Below are 19,546 nucleotides of genomic sequence, written 5' to 3'. Positions count from 1 at the left end.
AATATTTGTTAATATTGAAATAAAAATTTTTCCAGCTAACCTTAGGGAACCAAATTCAGCAAATTCGATTATAAGATAAACTGGACCACCGGGTGAGGTGCAAGCACCGAGTAATCGAATAACATTAGGATGTTGAGCTTCTTTTAGAAGTTGATATTCTGAGAGAAGGTCGGCTAGTTCGGAAGCACAGGCATCTTCTTTTAATGTTTTTACAGCTACCGTGGTTGGTCCAAGCCAACCACCTATATCGATAGCTTTAGCTCGTAAAACTCGTCCGAATTCACCCTCTCCGAGAACTTGTTCGATCGTTAACCGAGAACGTGGAAATTCCCATTTTGGATCCGGCTGAATAAGCAAAAAGAATTTTATGTCATTTAGTTACTGTCATTCCCAAGTATTCATTTATCGGAATATTCCAACAAAATAAATGATAATATTTTTATCATATCACTGTAAAGTCTATTGCAATTTTTTTTTGGATATTTTTGTTTTAGCAAATTATGATTTTTCTAATCTACAAGTTACGTTGATTATAACATCGTCGAATAAACTGCAATTTTTCAAACACATAAATGATACAATTTCATTTTAGAGACTATCGATTACAATAAGCTACAATTTCTCTACAAATTCATATATATTATTTTGACATTAACATATCCAAGTAAATTGCAATTAAAAAAAAAATATATCTATGTAGATCAGTAGGAAGTCATAAAATCGTTAAGTAAATTTCAATTCTCATTCATTTGGGCTTATTATCTAATAACTACTCGAATGAATTACTTGCAAATTGCGCGCATGAGTTAAGGAAAAAAATTATATAATGAAAATTTGCAGTCGAGATCCATTGGATAAGCTTGAACGGTTACTCCTAGCGTAGATCGCCCACGCGAATCGATATGGTTCCTGAGCACGTGATACCTTTATCTACGAGTATAGCGTGCATCGACTATAAATGTCATCTTATATCTATTAATCTAAATTCAACGTTAGCGAGAACATAAATAATATTTTATGCTCGCGAAAAATTTTTATTTGCAACAACTTTTATCCTATATCCTTTTCCTCTTTTTCTTTTTTTACACTCGTTAAAAACATTTCAAGAAAATTGAAAATAAATTCGACGACGAAAAAAAAAATTGCTTTTCCTTTTCTATATAATAGCAAATACAAATATTATGTCGAGATCAATGATCTCGCAATGAATTGCAAAAATAACAATTGTGATAACAACAGATGTAATTTTCTCTCTCTTTTTATCTCTTTCTTTTCTTTTTTGGACATCGATTACTATTTTGTTTTCATTATTTTTCGATAGTTATATTTAGGTAAAATGTATAAAATAAAAAAGAACTAATTACAATTAAGTTAATTGCACGTTGCTAATTTGCCGTAACTCTTAATCCATGCTACATAGTATTTAGAGCATAAGTTATAAAGTGGTACACGAATTTAAAAGCCGACTTGTTTCTCATATGAAGCTAAAGCGTATCATTTCTATTTCTAAGCATGGCTAAGAACTGTCTCGTCAACTTTAATCCAATAGCGTGAAGCGTAACTGACGATTTTATCTTCTATAAATTTTAACGGAATATATTTGTAAGTTATGTTAAACAAATAAATATTTTTAATATAATTAAGTGCGTATTACAAATGTCATTATAGATATCTTTTTGTTATTATTAAAAAATGGATATCATTGGATAAAATCTTTTTTGAAAAGAATTTCATGTTGATTGTTGCAGAATTTCAATTAAGGAGTCTAATCGTTAGAAAATTAAGGGTTCTTAATAAATCCGATCGATTTAACTCGTGGTTGGACGTACCAACTACTCTCCACTAAGGTCTACTTTCCATATATCTACGCCCACTATCAACTCTAAGTAGAAAGAAAAGAGAGAGAGAGAGAGAGAGCGAGAGAGCGAGAGAGAGAGAGAGAGAGAGAGAGAGAGAGACAGGGAGGGAGGGAGAGGGAGAGATAAGACCAGAACAATTTCCGGAGACTACTGCATCCTACTTGAATTATTCCTTAGGTCGTCAGAGCACAAGCTTAGTAATGAATGGAACTCTCAAGTTAGAAGTTTCCAAGCAGTGAAATTGCACGTGGAAAATTAGAAAATTTTTGAACGGGAGGTAGCAAAAAAGAAGAAGAAGAAGAAGAAGAACAAAAAAGAAGAGAAAAAGAGAGGGGAGAAACTATAATCAAACTATCTATTCTGCAAAACTTACAAATCAGCATGATAAAGTTCTACCATAATGAAATCATATTTAGAGTCTCGGGAGAAACGATCTGCGACTGACTTTGCAATTTATATATTCGATTGGAAAAAAAATGCGTAGCTAAGGAACGAACGATAAAATTCAGAAGTTAGAGGTAAGATATTTTTTCTTCTTTTTTCTCTGTCTCTCTCTCCCTCTTTCACTAATTTTTTTTCTTTTACAGAACGCCCTCGACAGTCCTTGTCGTCTTTATCATGTGCCTTTAGGGATACGATTTATACCTGCCTTTGAAATATTACCATCTCGGAATTGGAGGATAAGAGAGACTGAGATAGATAGGTAGATAGAAGGAGAGAGAGAAAGAGAGAGAGAGAGAGAGAGAGAGAGAGCACTTGAGTACGGGAAAAACTGATCCCCAGGATTTCATTTTCTTCCGTTTTACTCATGTTTCTGTACTTGATAAACAACGCAATATGAGTTAGTAATAAAAAAAGAGTTTTATAGAAAAATTATTTCTTTATCCATTATTAAATCGAATAGATTCTGAAAAGAATTTTCTTTTTTATATAAAGAGACTGATACAAGAAAGAAAGAAAGAAAGAAAGAAATGAATAAATAAATAAATAAATAAATAAATAAATAAATAAGACCGCTGGTCTTTCATCAAAATATTATTTAATTTTGTGAATTATTTGCTAGTATTTTAAAGGCCACACGTTCATATATTTTATGGATTATACTAATAAAATATGTTTCTAATGTGTCGAATGAATTTATTATAAGGGAAACTACGGAAATAGAAGGACTTGGAAAATATGTTAAAATATTTAAATATTTTTGATGCGACCTTTTCATCTAATTAATTACTTTGAATTGGTAAACTAAACTTTTATAAATTTTTACGAATTCCTATTTCTTCATTGAAAATTTCAATTAATGATAATAATAATAATAATAATAATAATAACAACAATAATAATAATGTTTAAAATAACGAAAAGATAAAATTATATGGATATTTATTACCGGACAAGTTTTAGGAAGTAGATGACGATTGACAGTAGCAAAAGTATCAACGCTAATAGGAAGACTGTCACCACGATCGATGTAATCCGATGGTAAAATTCCCATACCATTGGAACCGTCGTCCACTCTATGTTTGCATTCTCGATGAGTACTCTTTACTGCCAACCTGAAATGAAACGTTTACGTGCGTTGAACAGTAAAATAAGAAAAAGAGAAAAAAGATTGCAAAGCTCTCTTTCCTTTTTAAAACTGTAAGCTAAAACTTTTGCAATTTCGACTTTTCTCGAAAGCATTCGCACGAGAGAGCATATCTTTAAGTAATTGTGCTTTTTATGATCCCGAAATCACAGCTTCGCTGAGAAGAGAAAAGAGGAGAAGAGAGAAGTCCTCCAAACTTTTCTCTTCTATTTCATTTTCATCGTTATCACAGAATGGTATAGTTCATAGAAATGAAAAAAAAAAGAAAAACAAAGAGAAAAAAGGAAAAGAACAAGAATGAAAGAAGTAAAACAAAAAAAAAAAAAAAGAATAATTCTCGTTAACACTCTTTTGTCATTTCCTTTTATTATTTTTTTTATTCTTTTCTTTTTTTTTATTACTACCTTTGCTTTTATCATAAAAATTGTACGTCACGTAGTGTAAAATGCGCTGACATTCTTTTTCCTTTATGTAATAGATAAAATAGAAAAGGATGACTAATGAGAGAGGGGGAGAAAGAGAGAGAGAGAGAGAGAGGAAGATAAAAGAGAGAAAGTGAATTGAAAAATAGAAATAATAAGATGAGACAAAAAATAAAAAATAAACAATGTAAATTACGATTAAAAAATGTAAGGTATGTTCGTTTATACGCTTGATAATGCGTTGTAGAGAGAGAGAGGGAGAGAGACAAAGAGAGAGACAAAGAGAGAGACAGAGAGAGAGAGAGAGAGAGAGAGAGAAAGAGACAGAGATACAAGAGAGAAAATGAATTGAAAAATAGAAATAATAAGATGAAACAAAAAATAAAAAATAAAAAATGTAAATTTTGATTAAAAAATGTTAAGTATGTTCGTTTATATGCTTGATAATGCGTGGTAGAGAGAGAGAGAGAGAAGAAATTATCGTTTACCTTGACAGCAATAATATGTGTCACGATGTATTAATTAATATAATAATTCTGTCAGTGATAGACATCCTAATCTATTTTAATCATAATATGAAATAGTATCATATGCATCCTATGCAATGTGATGCTATAGATAAGCATGTGATTTTATGTGACCCGTTATTAATGTGTTTTATTATACCATAAGCTTACAGTTTCATATATATATATATATATATATATATATATATATATATATATATATCATATAACGCGTGCCTGACTAGATTTTCTAGAAAATTCATATTTTTCGTCCTTGTTATCTGATCACGAAGTTACCATGTATCATTCTTCTACTTTCGCACGATTATCGATTTGAAATGCGTGACTACTACCATTTTGCACGACGAATAAATAATATCGTCCCTTCTTTTTCTCATTTTTAACATACTTTTCGTATTTTCTTCTTCTTCTTTTTCTATTTTAATGTCTTACAAGAAAAACAGAAAATTTTTCTGAATTATGTAAGTGAAAAAATATCCAGTAAAAAAAGAAAAAAAAAAATAATAAAAGAATATGAATTTAAAAAAGGAATTTATTGAAACTAAAGAATGACGATTATTCTATTCGTATAATAATAACATCGACTGTAACTTATCTCTCGTTTGGCACTTTAGTATCCATCTGTTAGGACACACATACCACTTGACTCGTGTAAACGTTCCTAATGCGACACGACTATCGGTTGTCTCTTTCTGTCTCTCTCTCTCCCTCTTTTTCTGTCTCTCTGTTTAAGATTTATCTATTCAATCAATATTCTCGAGGTGCACTTTCTACGTTATGCATTTTCGGTATTTCCCTTGGTATTTTCTTTATTGAATTGAAACAGAAATATGAAAGAAATGAAATACTTAAGAAATGATAAAAGTGATCTTTCCAAGTTTTCCAATAAAATCTTTCGGATAGCGTGCTTTTATCTGTTATTATTTATTACATTTATTTCACGTGTTCAATTATTAAAAAGAATGTATATATATATATACACACACACACACATATATATATACATACATGTAATTCTAAATTAAATAGAAAAGATCCAAATCTCAAGATTCAAGTCGAGTCTATCGTTTATAACATCTTTTATAATTGAAATATAAAGAAGAAAAAAAAAATTATAATCCTATACCATAGACGAGAGACAGAAAAATGTCTTCTAATTTAATCCAGATTTAATATTTATCTGTGTTAAACAAAAAATTAAATTTACCTGTATGACCAAGATGCAAGGAAACCGACGATACCAATAAAAATAAAGATGGCAGTACTAGAAACGCTTATTATACAGGTTGCTCCACAAGATTTGCTGGATGCTATAAAAAAGATGGCAAATGAGAAAAAGAGAGAGACAAAGAAAGAAAGAGAGAGAGAGAGAGATATATATAGAGAGAGAGAGATACAAAAGAAAAGGAAAAAAAATACTGTTACATTTTAAGAGATACAAACCTTCTTGAGCCCAAAGCATAGATTCCTTATTTTTATTGTCATTCTTTAATTTTCCGTTTCCCTCTTTAATGGGCGTTGTAAGTGGATTATCCCCACCATCACTAACCTTTAGAAAGGATTCGAGGCCGCAGGTGCACTGTACCATATCGTTGCACGAACACATCCCCAAACCGCTTCTTATGCCACGACCACCCTTATTCATTTCGGCAAAATGGACCTCGGCTGAAAAGTATCAAATTAGGATGTGTCAGAAATAGAAGAAAGAAAGGGAAGACTCATATGTTATTCCATCATCGTCTGTCACTGTTCTCTTTCTTTTTTTTCTCCTTTTTTTCTTTCCTTCTTTTTTCCCTTTCATTTTAACGTGCAATTTATCTCTCAACGAAAATGAAATTATAATGGAGTATTTCAATTGTCGCAACAAATCTCAAATATTATTACAAGATGTTATTTATTACGATATTAATATCGTATCATTAATTTATATGATTACAAATATGATATAATGTTATTGATAGTTAATTATTATTTATCGATATGATATAGCGTTAATAATATTTAAACGTAAGGAATTATTTTAATAAATTATAAGAAAAATCTTTCTGAAAGAATAATTGTCATTTTTGGACATTGTTAAATGATATTTGCTTTTTTGAAATAATTTAGTAGTCATTTAAATAAACATGGATTACTTACATTCTATGGTACAATCCTGCGGACAAATACGAGCATCGAGTCGTTCCAATTCGTCACACGTATAATCAGGACAAAAGTTTAAATCTGGTGAGCATGTCGCATAACGTTCCGACATTTGAGTTGACAAACTATTGTTGTTCGAACGCCATATGCATTGTCCTACATATGTGTCTTTGCTAAACAAAACCAAAGACGAGTTTGTAAACTTATACAGGAGATAATGTGGGTGTGAGAGAGAGAGTACGACTACATGCATGATTTAATATATAGGGTGTTTCGCGTAACGGTCGCTACGGTTTCTCAGACACTTTGAGTTACGTGAAAAAAAATTCTATAAAACGTAAAGTCATTAATTCTCGATCGTCAAAAAATTAAACAAATTAAAAAAACATATATATATATATATAAAAGTTGCAGGCATTACTTTTTTCTCTCTATAAAAAATCGAAGTTTTCTACGTGCTATTGTAGCTAATAATCAGACCAATTCAATGACGTAGAACAAAGATGTATTCGTTTGATAATTTGTTGAAAAAATCATTTTTAATGGAATAATGACGTTTATGAACGCGAGCGATTCCATACCGCTTATATCTATCGCATTTTTATTTATGAGAGTTTTTACAGTCAATTGTGCTCACGAAACATCTATAGACATGAACCAAGGACTTCGAGAATAGCTAGTATGTGCATGTATTGTAGAATTGTAGATCTATCAAGATTATTTTATTTCCATCCATCCTTTCAACCCATCCATCCATCCATCCATCCATGCTATTGTATTTGTGCTCTTGTCCATGTTCATGCTCACGTTAACTTTCGATACGCAGCAGCAAGTAATCTTCATAGATCTACAATTTTGCATACACATACTATTCGTTCTTGAATGTTCTTCTTTATTTAAGTTACATTAAAATATGTAATTGTTTTTATTATAACTGAAATTAAAACATATATATATATATTTATTTAAATTTATTGATATATTAAATTTTTATATACGTGCAAGTAGAAATGAATAATAAATAAAAAGAGATGAAAAAAGCGTAACATATAAACAATAAAAAACCGAATAAATTCATATTAATTTATGAATAAATTTTTATAGTAATTTATAAAGCTCAAGGAAACATTACTATTTTATTATACTATTTTATACTATTTTATTTTTATCAATACAAGATCGAAATCTAGGTTGAAAGGTTAATACGAGGATTGAAAATAACGTACTTGAGACTACCACCACCAACTCCGCAGCTCGATTCACAATCACGACGAGATTCAGCATTGGCACAGGAATGAACTATTTCTTCGATTTGATTGCAAATGTTTATCTTCGAGGGTGGTACGTCGGTCATATCAACTTTTATTGTTGTGGATGAAATAGGTTGATCTCCTACTCGCCATTCTAATCTCAAACTACACAAACAAACAAACAAACAAACAAACAAACAAATATACAAACAAGTAAATCGACATCGAATGATTCTTTTATTTCAATTCCAAATTTTCATTTTTTATTGTTCGTCAATATCAACGTTTGATATAATTTGTAATGTGCAAAGTAATATATATATATATACATCCATATGTATATGCAAAGATATAATTTTTTAAACGACATTTTCTGTTTTAAATTATGATAATAACATTTTTTTTCTGAAATTTTTTACTTTAATATTTAATAGATCTTGATTTGCAAAATTGTGCCTATAAAAAGTTTACTTCAGAAAGTTGTTTTTTCTTTATACTTTGAACATTAAATTTATTATTTCATTAAACTTGCAGACAAGTAAAGCTACTTATCTCTTTCTAACATATATATATTTTTTTTTACACACAGACACACACATTTGTTTTTCTTAATTAAGAAAAGTAAAATATTAAACTCACGGTATGATGGGCGGTGCGATTTTAAGTATAGTAGAATTGATCACGTGTACGATTCCACCCTTTTCGGTCACATTGAAAGCCTTCGATCCGTATATACTAAAAGATACTCTTGGATTAACTTTACTTGTCGGCTGTGTAACACGAAAATATCGAGACGACACACGAGCAATTCTGACGTTTTCAGGATAGACGATCGGATGTTTTAAAGGGATCGATGCAGCCGTCGGTGTGGTTGTTCGATGCTGTGGCCCGACGAAAGATAACGTGGTATTTACCTAAGGAACGAAAAAAGAAAGAAATAAAGAATAAATAAATAAGAAAAAAGTCAAATATCTGTAATAGAAAAATATTAAAAACTCAATCGTTTTTTTTTTATTAAATCGCTAATACATTCTATGTACAACGTATCTTCTTTTCTTTTATTTTTATTGAATTTATAGGATTCGTAGTTTAGGATTAATCATTAATTTACGAATAATAAAAACGAGCGATTTTATATAACGCTACGTGGAATTAGTAGAGAAATTTTTCTGTGAATTTCTGCAGCGTAACTTTTTCTTTTAAAATTACTTCAAAAGCGAAGAAAAAGAGAGAAAAAAAGAAATAAAACAGAAAAGAGAAAAAACGGATGAAATAAATTAGCAAATTATTGAAAAGATATAAACCTGTGAGAATATTCTCTCTGGATTGCTGGACGGTAACTATGGAAACGAAAAGGGAGAGAAAGAATAGAATGAAAAGAAAAAAGTAAAGGAAGAAGAGAGAAAAAGTATACGTGTGCATGTGTGTGTTTGTGTGCGAGAAAGAGATAGAGAGAGAGAGAGAGAGAGAGAGAAAGAAGAGAAGAGAAGAGAAGATACGTTCTGATTACAATGAGCTGATTTCTATCGCAGAAGATTTATTTTCTCGTTTAAATTCAATTTCGCCCATTTCGACGATACACATGGGTGACATAAAGTAAATATTATTTTGTCACCATATCTCATATAATTGTGATTATAATTTAATCGTTCTTGATTAAGTAAAAGAATAAACAACCCCTATATATTGATTAATTAAATGAATTCATTTAATTTGAAATTAGATCGAACATGTATCATACTTCAAACGGAGCATTTAATCATGCTGTAAAATATAATAATAGGAAGATAAAGAGAATCGATAGACATCATAGACGTAACATATAAATTTATTATCGAAAAGCTGGTTGGGCTTCTAAAATATATTGTTATATGCAGCGGATAAAATACGCTAGGTCTTTGTATCTCTTGATTTGTTAGTATCGATTTTTAGTCCTTTATATGAATATACCGTGTGTTCCCATATAATTTGAGTATTTCGAAATAATATGTTAATATTTCACTTTTAGCTGTTCCATCTTTTCGTGATTTTTTACAAGAATTTTTATTTCCAATTCTTTCGTGCCTTTTGATTATTTAAATTCAACGATATATAATATCGTACATAGGACAATCAATTTATTATGTTGTTGTCCATGTATATATGTATCACTTGATTTACTATCGTCGAACTATTAATATTAATCGTTATGTCTACTCTCCACGAGCTTCAAGGAATTAATGATATCTGTTCTACGAGTTTCCACATAATACACATATATACATATATACGTCTACACATACATATATACATGTAATCCGTATTATTGTGTATGGCAGTGACTAATAACACTAAACCATACTAAATGATAAAGTTGGATCTGAATAGGTATTTCGTCGACATAAACGGTGTAGACGTAATTTTGGTGGATTAGGAGAACCAGTGTATTCTGAATATTCATTATCAAATTTTAATGCGAAAGAAAATTTCGATTCTGATAATGTCGATAAAATTCGAATTGGATGTTATCGTAAAAAATTATTCATCGTTAAAAAATTCTTATTAAAAATTTCTTTATTTAATTAAATGTCATTCTTTTATTTATTGAAAGCTAAATATATATAAAAAATTGTTATTTTTGAGAGAAAAGATCGAGTAATATGGGATGATTCTCAATTATGAATTTCATTCTTTCAAGAGGAAAAAAAAAACGATTTAAAAAGAGACAGTCTGACGCCGATTCAATGGAAGTACTTAAGCGAATAGGTTTAGAAAATCGTAATCAACCCACACAACGATGTTGCTATTAATTCGCGATTAGTCGAGTCTTTGGAAAATCAATGCCGCACCCTAAAGAAATATATCGACGTAGTTTTGCTGCCTGACCGTTTAATGAGCCACGATTATACCGTGAATTTACGATTATTCTGTACGATACACAAAGTGCCACTAATTGCATCCCGTTATCGTTAAAAATGAAATTTTCTTCCTGGCTATTGTTACTATTATTATTATTATTATTTGTTGTCGTTGATTGAACACCGTTAACGAAACGATACGCATACGTATCAATTACTTTTGAATCGAGTTTAACTTTCAATTGATTTATTATGATTTATTTATTATAGATAGACGACATTGACGAAGGCTCGGTATAATTATTTTTCCTGCTATTATTATTATTTCAATCAATTAATAAAATTTTAACAAAAATTGCGACTACTCGATTGACATTTTATTTTATGCCAAATGAAAAATGATAAAAATAGACATATCGATTATTCTACATCACTAAGTGACAAATTATCGAATCCGTCATGGAATTTAAATATCGAAATATAAAAATCAGAAATGATATTCCAAAGAGTAATAAAATATCACGAATATCAGATGGTATTTGACGTCAAGGATGATGTTTCACTCTGTTACGTGTTAAAGTATAAAAATGAATAATTTCTCGACGATTAATAAATCGAAAATGGAGACGATTAATTTGTCAACCGAAAGGATAACTGCATTCCTTAACGAGATGTTACAAACGAATAGAATTTGAAAAGAATTCCTTTGGAATCGTTGCCAGTAATTGGCTCTGACGATAGGACTACTTCCCTTTTATCCCCAGTAATTGGGAATTGGCTATATCGAACGATGTTCTTTGTAAACCATCGAACTTCTTCTTCTTTTACTATTTCTTTTTTTTCTTGTCCGATGCAGTACCACGTGGATTTCGTTCAACGTCGTTTTCGCTTGGACGAGTATCGAAATTTCAACCCTCATTCTTATCCTCCTTTCCATCCCTTTCACATCCCTCATCCTTTTCCTTACCTACTTTTATTAAAGTGAGCTTTGTCACGGAAAAGTAAACACAACTCACCGAATTTTCTCCATATCCTGGTAAAAGAGATTCGTCCTTAACCTGAAGGATAACCCGATAAGGTGATTTCGGTAGAAGCGTAGTTTTCGCGTAAATTCCTGGAAAAAAAGAAAAAGAAGAAGATGAAAAGAAGGAAAGAAAATCAAGTCCCTAGACATAAATGAATACGTCGTAAACTATCGGCGAGTAATTTGTCACCGTACTAATATTTATTTATTTATTTATTTATACGGGGAGAAAATTAATTCGATGTCGTTTCATATAGCGCGATATTAATTTCGCTAATAAATACTATCTCTTTCATTTAAATAATTTATTATTCATTTGAAATAATATTTGATAAATATATATAATATTTCGACAAGTGTTTCATCCTACTCATAAAACAGATAGAGAAAGAAAAAATCAGAAGAAGAAATTAGATCTTATTTTGTACAATGAAATATCGTAGTACAGTTGTAATGAGTATTACGTTCGAACAATTTATTATTTATTTTGAAATAATTAAAAAAATATCTACACTAAACGGAGTGTTCACAACCCTTTAATAGATTTCATACGAACGACTTACTAGTGAATATAGCGGTTGACGCAGGATTCTGCGGATGTTTAGGGTGTTCGATCGGTATCGTATCGTATGTGATGTTCAGAGCATTATGAATATCCCCGAGAATACGAACGATATATCGATTACTATTTATGTCATCAGCGTCCTTCACCATAAGATTATTCTCATCCAGCCTGTCGCCCTGTTGAATATACAACATATAAAAAGATCAGAGATTTTCTTTCTTCTTCTGTGTTTTTCTTTCTTCTTCTTCTTCTTCTTCTGCGGTTTTTCTTTCTTCTTCTTCTTTCTCTTCTTCTTTTTGATTTCTTCTTCTCGTTTCTTTCTTTTTACTTTTTTGTGGAACATAGAGAAAAAGAAAAAAAAAGGGAAAGAAAGAAAGGTACTTTTTTGATTCTTTATATTCGAACTGTATGACATTCTTTTTTATGGTTTCTTTCTTCATTTTTATTTCCTTTTTCTTTCTTCATTTTTTTTTGGACGGACGTTCTCGCCTTGAAACGAATCCCTTTCATCCTTCAATGTAAAGTAAGAGAAACGGAGGATAAGAGTGGAAGAGAAAAAATAGGGGAGGAAAGTGAGCGTAAAAAAGAGCCAGCAGTTTAATCAGGATCAGCCCTCAAGCTTTTTCTCTCTTTCTCTTTCACTCGTTTTTACACCTTTGCTCTCTCGTACTTTCTCTCTCTCTCTTTCTCTCTCTCTCTTTTGTGTCATTTCAAACACCATACTCGTCCGTACCATACCAATGCTGCCCAAAACAATACCATAATTATACGAACAATGTACAGTCATGATTAAGTCTCGTTTCACGAAGAAACTTGGATTTCCATTTTCTATCATGACTTTTTTTTCAATTTATACTCTTCAAGTTTTCATACAAATTTCATGACAATCCTACGTTATGATTCCAATTGGCGTTACAATTCCAAGGGATCGTTACGATTCCAAAAAGAAAAAGAAATTACATTCTAGGATATCACATAATATACTTTTCAAGTTGTGTGAAATAATTAATAAAATAATAAAATTACAAGTATGCATACAAAAGAGAAGAATATAAAAATTATGGAAAAAGTAAAAGACATATGATATAAATTTGTAAATAAAAGTAAAAGAGATTAGCTGCTTGGGTCTCCTGTAAAAAGATAATCTACCTCTTTTAAGAGGAAAAATACATTTATGGAGAATCTAGACCTTGATGAAATAATGATAACAAGTAAACATAGAGATTTAGGAATTCTAAGAAATAAATATGACAGCATTACAGATATTAACACAGACTTACCACGGTAAAGTCTCGTAGAGTAATCTCGACGACGGTATCCATTTGTGCTATAGGAGGATTATCATCCTGATCCAATATATCGACTCCCAAAATATGTATCAAAGCATGTTGCTTCCCAGTAGTTTCCTCATAAACGATGCAACGTATTTCAATATTGACTTGTGGTCCTGGACCGCCCGTTGGGCCAAGGACATCACGATCCAACGACGAATTCGCATAAAGTATATTATTTATCGAATGGAAATAATTTGTTCCTAGTAATGATAATGAAAACTGGTGAAAACAATTTCTGTTTTTTTTAAATAATTAAATTCGAACATAACAATTGGATGTTTTCGAATGGATCGCTTCGTGGAATACTTTTCGATTTATTCCGACGAGTGATCTCATAAAAAATAAAACAAACCCAGGAAAAACAAATTGCATATTCCATTCGAAAATATGCTGCAACGCGCGCGTATCGATTGTGAAAAATACATTGCACAATTCCTACCACTCTTCTATTTTTTTGTACATTCTACAAAATTCAATTACTTTTTTTCTTTTTTCTCTTCTTCCTTTTTTTTTTCTTTCTGTTTTTCCTTCTTTTTTATTGACATATCTATTCTACGATCTATACTATGTTTTTAAAGTTAATTACCATTCAATAACTCGTACTTGGTAACACGAAAATCTGGACAAATATCGTTATAAACTTCTGATGCAAATGGACCGAGCATAGTCGCAGGTTGATTTTCATAAATTCGATATCGCGAGGAATTCCAAAAACACATGTCCTATAAAATATATGAAAAAACGAATAAATTATTTCCTATCAATTAATAGTAATATAATAGATTGGTATCGTTAGAAACAATTTATGAAAGAAATTCTTAAGTAATTATATACCTGGACGTAATCAGCACAATTTATTTTATTCTGCCTGGTTGGCAATGGTTGTATTTTTATTTCCAAAAAGGCTTCGTCGCCACCATTTTCCTTTGCCTGAACGATAATAGTACCGGATACGTCTTTGTAAGGGAAAAGGGAACGAAAAAAAAATGTTAGAAAAATTTATTGCGATCTGACCAATAAAAGAATCAGAAGAAACGGATTTAAAAGAAATAAAAAGGGGGAAAACGAATCCCCTATAAACTTACTATTTTTCGGTAGAGTTCGTAACCAAATTGTATTGGTTTTTTCGTCGAAGATGACAATTTTGTCATATGTACTAGAGATATGATATTTCACCTCTTTCGGTACCGTCGAATCGTTTCGAAGTGTCTGAAGTGTCAATAATTTTATGTTCGAATTGAAATCTGCATCCTTATTTGCCAAGTAGGGTAATCTCAGTATTAAATTTGATTGTGGAAAATATAATGCTGAAACAGAAATTCGAGAGAATTATTACACGAGGAAACAATGATTTCGATGAATAATTTATGGTGAATAGTATAATATTATTAATGTAATATATACATATATATATATATAATATTATTTTTGTATAATTCTTCATTATTATATACATAATATTTTATATTAGTTTGCATAATAACAACAAAAATTATTTGAACCTCGGTCATTCATAAATTATTTCCTTTACATTTACTTCTCTTTCAACGTTTATTTAAAGAACAATGGACAAAAAAGTTCGACCTAGAAACGAATTTCCCACGAATGATCGATCACACACTAGCTTTGATTTCAATGATAAGTAACATCAATCAAAGATAATTGATTGCACGCGAACCAAAAGATTCGTACGAAATTTCAAAGGTATTTCTAGAACGTTGTGTCCGCAACGATGGTAGAACAATATTCCGAGGATATCCGTGAGTTCTTCATAAAACGAACAAAATGAGTTATCTCTTCGGCGTGGGTGTTACATACGCGGTCTGAATTTCCGATAAAAAGTAATAGAAAGGTTAGATAACGCGTTAGTTCGATAAATTTCACTCATGACTATGTCAATGTACCTAGGCCCAACCCATTTTTTTTCTTTACATTGAATTCTTAACATTTAATAATCTTTTTGTCGGATGAACAATCTTCCTCTTTTTCTAATTAACTCTTGATGATAAATAAATATATTTGTAAGATTTATTCAGCTAACGATATTAAGGTAGGTATATCACGAGTCAAAAATATATATGTATCATTCTGATATATTACTTTCTTATATTATTAACAAATGCAATTAAAAGTTCTCGATAGAAACAAAAAAAAATTAACTTCTCTATATAATTTTCCAAAATTAAAAATTCAATCGTTCCTCTTACTCATTTTTCGATCGACTACGATCATAATTTCAATCAAAAATTTTCTATTGATAGTAATACATTTGAGAAGTAGTTACTCTCAAAAAGAAAAAAAAAAAAAAGAAACAAAACAAAATGATTATTCCATATTTATACAATTTCACGTAAGAAACATAAGAAACCGATCGATGCGTTCTTTCAAATCGTCTTTTTAATAAAATTTCCTAAGCTATTGTGAGAGACTTAGAGAGAAATTTTATAAGTCCAGTAAAGAGTAGTATGGAGTATGATGAGGTAGCGAGTTTAGGAAGTGTTAGGGTAGAAAAGTTTCTTTAATCTTCCGGGAAGTAGAACATACAAGCTGTGGATGAATATAGTTGGTTAAAAAACTGAATCTTAAGGGATCACTGAAACGAGAATGGTTCTTGTTGTAGTTACGTGGTGTCTCTTAAGAGAAAGGAAGATAAAAATATAGTGAGGGGAATCGAATTTTATTTTTTGCAGATAAAAGAAGCTCGCGTAATCGTCGGTTTCCCTTATCCCATCTTTGAGGGATAAGGGAAAAGAAAGAGTATGTGTGAGAGAGAGAGAGAGAGGGAGAGAAAGAGAGAGAGAGTGTTACGAAAGTAGAATAGCAGTTGGATGAGAAAAGCTTTCTGCATTCTTTCTACACAATCGCAGCTAAAAAGATCTGATTCGATACTTTTCAAAGTGTACGATATTCCACCCCTTTTCTTCTTTTCTTCTTCTCCTTTTTCTTTCCTTTTTTCTCTCTCTCTTTTTTTTTACCCTTTCTTTCTCTCTCTTTTTCATGGATGCATCTTTTGTACGTTTCTGCGATGGCGACGAATACTACGGTACCGAAACGTTGAATAAAATATGTTTCGAAATATTCCGAAAGAGTGGTTCTCTCTCTCTTTCTGCCCCATCGTTCGTGAGGACGAAGAGATATGAGAAAGCTTTTCAGTCGACGAACACGAATAAAAACATTCCAAGAATCGAACATGCTTTCGAAATGGTTTCGAATGAAATGAAAAAAAAAGTGTTAATAAAAAAAGAATAAAGAAACGAAGAAAAAACAAGAAAAGAAATTAATACCTGAATTATAATGAATTATGATGAATTGAAGAAAAATTCGGAGCACGGAAATCGAGGATTAAATACTTTAATTTATATCTTACGATATTTTTTATATTTAAAAATATTGCCTGCTTTCAATGTAAACAAATTGTAAATGTGCAAATTAATTATCAATTCTGTTTAATCATCCGAAAGATACGGTATTATCTTTCCCAAAATTTAACTCTTAATTAAATTTCATTCAATTAGGAAATAAAAATACAACATAGAAAACAAAAAATTATATCTTACGAAGTTCTTATCACAAAAAATACTGCACTTGTTAAACGAAATCGATTTTAAGCTAATTAACTTTAATTCCTTCCTGGTTCTTCTCGTAAATTTAATCGACGTAAAACAAAAAAAAAAACAGTATTTTTTAGAAAAAATTTCCTTTCCAAAGATATCACTCCTAAGTAAATCTGATTGCATCAAGAATGATTAATTAGGTTTGCAATTTGGGTGAAAAAAAATTTAGTAAGCTAACTGCTAACTGAATTACGTGGATATTTCGAATAAAAGTTCTTTGGGTCTTCGAGTCTTTATTTCTGACACCTTTTCACCCTTCATCTTTCAAGATGGTGTCTCTGAACGAGGGGAATATAAATCTTAGAAGAAAATTTCTAACATTTTCTGGTCTTAATAGCCATATTATTCTTGGCATTTATATTCTAGATATTTGATTCGTACGAGGAACCACTAATAACACCACCAACACGGGGTCTTCTTATGTCAAGGTGAACGTTTAATCAATATACACGGAGCAGTTAATTTTAATCCCAGGATCGCGTGCGTGCCAGTAGACGGAACGATTACGAGCGTTTTTACGATCCTTCGCTACGAGCCTTTCTAACCCTCTCCGTAGTCATCTTAACACGATTCTACGTAGATAAAATATATTATCTTCGATATTTATTTCGTAATATTCCATAATTATTCTTTAAAACGGAAAAAAAAGTACAACGTTTGTATGCATCGATCTATGCATAATTATGTTTTTTTATCTACTTTTCTTTTACCAGATCAAAGAAAAAAATTATGCGCGTTACGCGAAAGAAGATTTTTTTTAACGTAGTTATTTATCTATTTACATATTCTGTTACTATAAAACTGCATTTAATGTAGTCATTTATCTATTTACATATTCTTTTACTATAAAATTGCCGTGAAAAGAACGAATAATAATATATCTATCTAACGACTTATCACGACATATCGGTCCGTCACATTCTACTATAAAATTAATTACAGAATAATAAAAAATATTTGTAAATCTCAATCGATAAAAACGATAGAAACGATGCTTCCTAATCGAAAAGAAAAGAGAAAGAAACGAAATAAAATAATATCTTTTACATTTAATAATCTTGATCGAATCGAAAAATCGATGAAACGACATGTTGTAAAACGACGTGTTCATCTTTTCTTAACTATAAAAAAAAAAAGAAAAGAAAAACGGAAGACATATTCGAGAGAATAATAAATAATATGCGACTCGCGAGTGATACGATAAAAATTGGCGAAGGTACGATAGCCGCACATCGTTTCAGTATGCTTCCTGAGTGAGTATAAGGGTGGCTTTAAAAAGGCGGTAGAAAAGGGGTGGGTCACGCGAAAGTCGAGTTAAACTCGGGAAAAGAGGGTGATGGTGGTGGGTGGGCCATGTACCACTAGTCGACCATCGACACGCCATACATACACACTCCTATACTATCTATTTCTTTTATAGATACAAACATATATTTACATCGTACAGAAACGTATACATATATGCATACATATATACATAGATAGATATATAAGGTGGATATAAGAAGTAAAGATTTGCACGTAGGTAATACGTGTAAAGCTATGTATGTTAATACGAACGAACGATACGTAGCGAGTGTCCAGAGAGTCCGTAACCATAATCGACTATACGGTTTAGTACAGTAGTATAGAGAGTATATATGTATGTATATATATATATATATATATATATATATATATATATATATATATATATATATATATATATATATATGTATATATCGTACGTTGAATTCTTCGCGTGTTGAACGTACGAATCATTTGCATATTCAAGATCACGCTCTTATTATATCTCTCCTTCGTTTTTTTCTTTCTTCGAAACAACACCTCGTATTTTTTATTTCTCTGCTACCGCAATTAAACTATACTCTGTATTAAGAATAGCACAATTATAGTGAAATTAGAAAGAAAGAAAAAAGAAATCGAGACGGTTCTGTGAATGAAATAAAAATAATGTTTCAATCGTAAATACGTATAAAATGTCACAGACGAGAGCGAGTAAAAATAGGGAAAGAGAACATAATTTCTCGACGTAACGGAAATAAAGGGCATGATTTCTAATGGAGAAAGAGAAAGAATGAGAGAAAAAGAGAGAGGAAGCGTTTGAAGATATTTGTGTCCACGCATCTTCGGTAACAGCTTTCACTGATCCCACTTTATCGGCGTTTCGTTGAACGTTAATCCCACAAAACCCTATGCAACCTCTATAAATTGTGTATTTCTCGTTGGGATGCTTACGATTGTAGTAAACCGAAGTTTATTAACCGATTTCATAATTTCCTCAACACTTTTATAGCTTCCTAAACAAGACTAGAATTAATATTGTAAAAACATAAAATGTCTTTCTTGCATTTCTTTTATATACATACGTATATATAAATATA

General features: G+C 30.7%; 1 protein-coding gene across 3 annotated transcripts in view; it reads right to left on the bottom strand.

Moving 5' to 3' along the window:
- The window catches only part of LOC127067988 (proto-oncogene tyrosine-protein kinase receptor Ret), a 46,878-nt gene that overhangs the window by 3,588 nt on the left and 23,744 nt on the right, over positions 1–19,546 (bottom strand). For all 3 annotated transcript variants that reach the window (XM_051003504.1, XM_051003505.1, XM_051003506.1), the window contains 13 exons: positions 14,634–14,855; positions 14,383–14,504; positions 14,135–14,270; positions 13,495–13,748; positions 12,213–12,390; positions 11,642–11,739; positions 8,428–8,702; positions 7,765–7,953; positions 6,536–6,711; positions 5,840–6,061; positions 5,604–5,706; positions 3,250–3,415; positions 41–345 (listed from right to left, as the gene is read on the bottom strand). In XM_051003504.1, the coding sequence (XP_050859461.1) occupies positions 41–345; positions 3,250–3,415; positions 5,604–5,706; positions 5,840–6,061; positions 6,536–6,711; positions 7,765–7,953; positions 8,428–8,702; positions 11,642–11,739; positions 12,213–12,390; positions 13,495–13,748; positions 14,135–14,270; positions 14,383–14,504; positions 14,634–14,855 (2,446 nt within the window). The remainder of the gene's footprint in view (positions 1–40; positions 346–3,249; positions 3,416–5,603; positions 5,707–5,839; positions 6,062–6,535; positions 6,712–7,764; positions 7,954–8,427; positions 8,703–11,641; positions 11,740–12,212; positions 12,391–13,494; positions 13,749–14,134; positions 14,271–14,382; positions 14,505–14,633; positions 14,856–19,546) is intronic.

Source organism: Vespula vulgaris, chromosome 12, assembly GCF_905475345.1.
Source record: "Vespula vulgaris chromosome 12, iyVesVulg1.1, whole genome shotgun sequence".
NCBI classification, from domain to species: Eukaryota; Metazoa; Arthropoda; class Insecta; order Hymenoptera; family Vespidae; genus Vespula; species Vespula vulgaris.
Note: the sequence above shows the minus strand (reverse complement) of the source record. Positions and strands in the feature narration are given on the sequence as shown.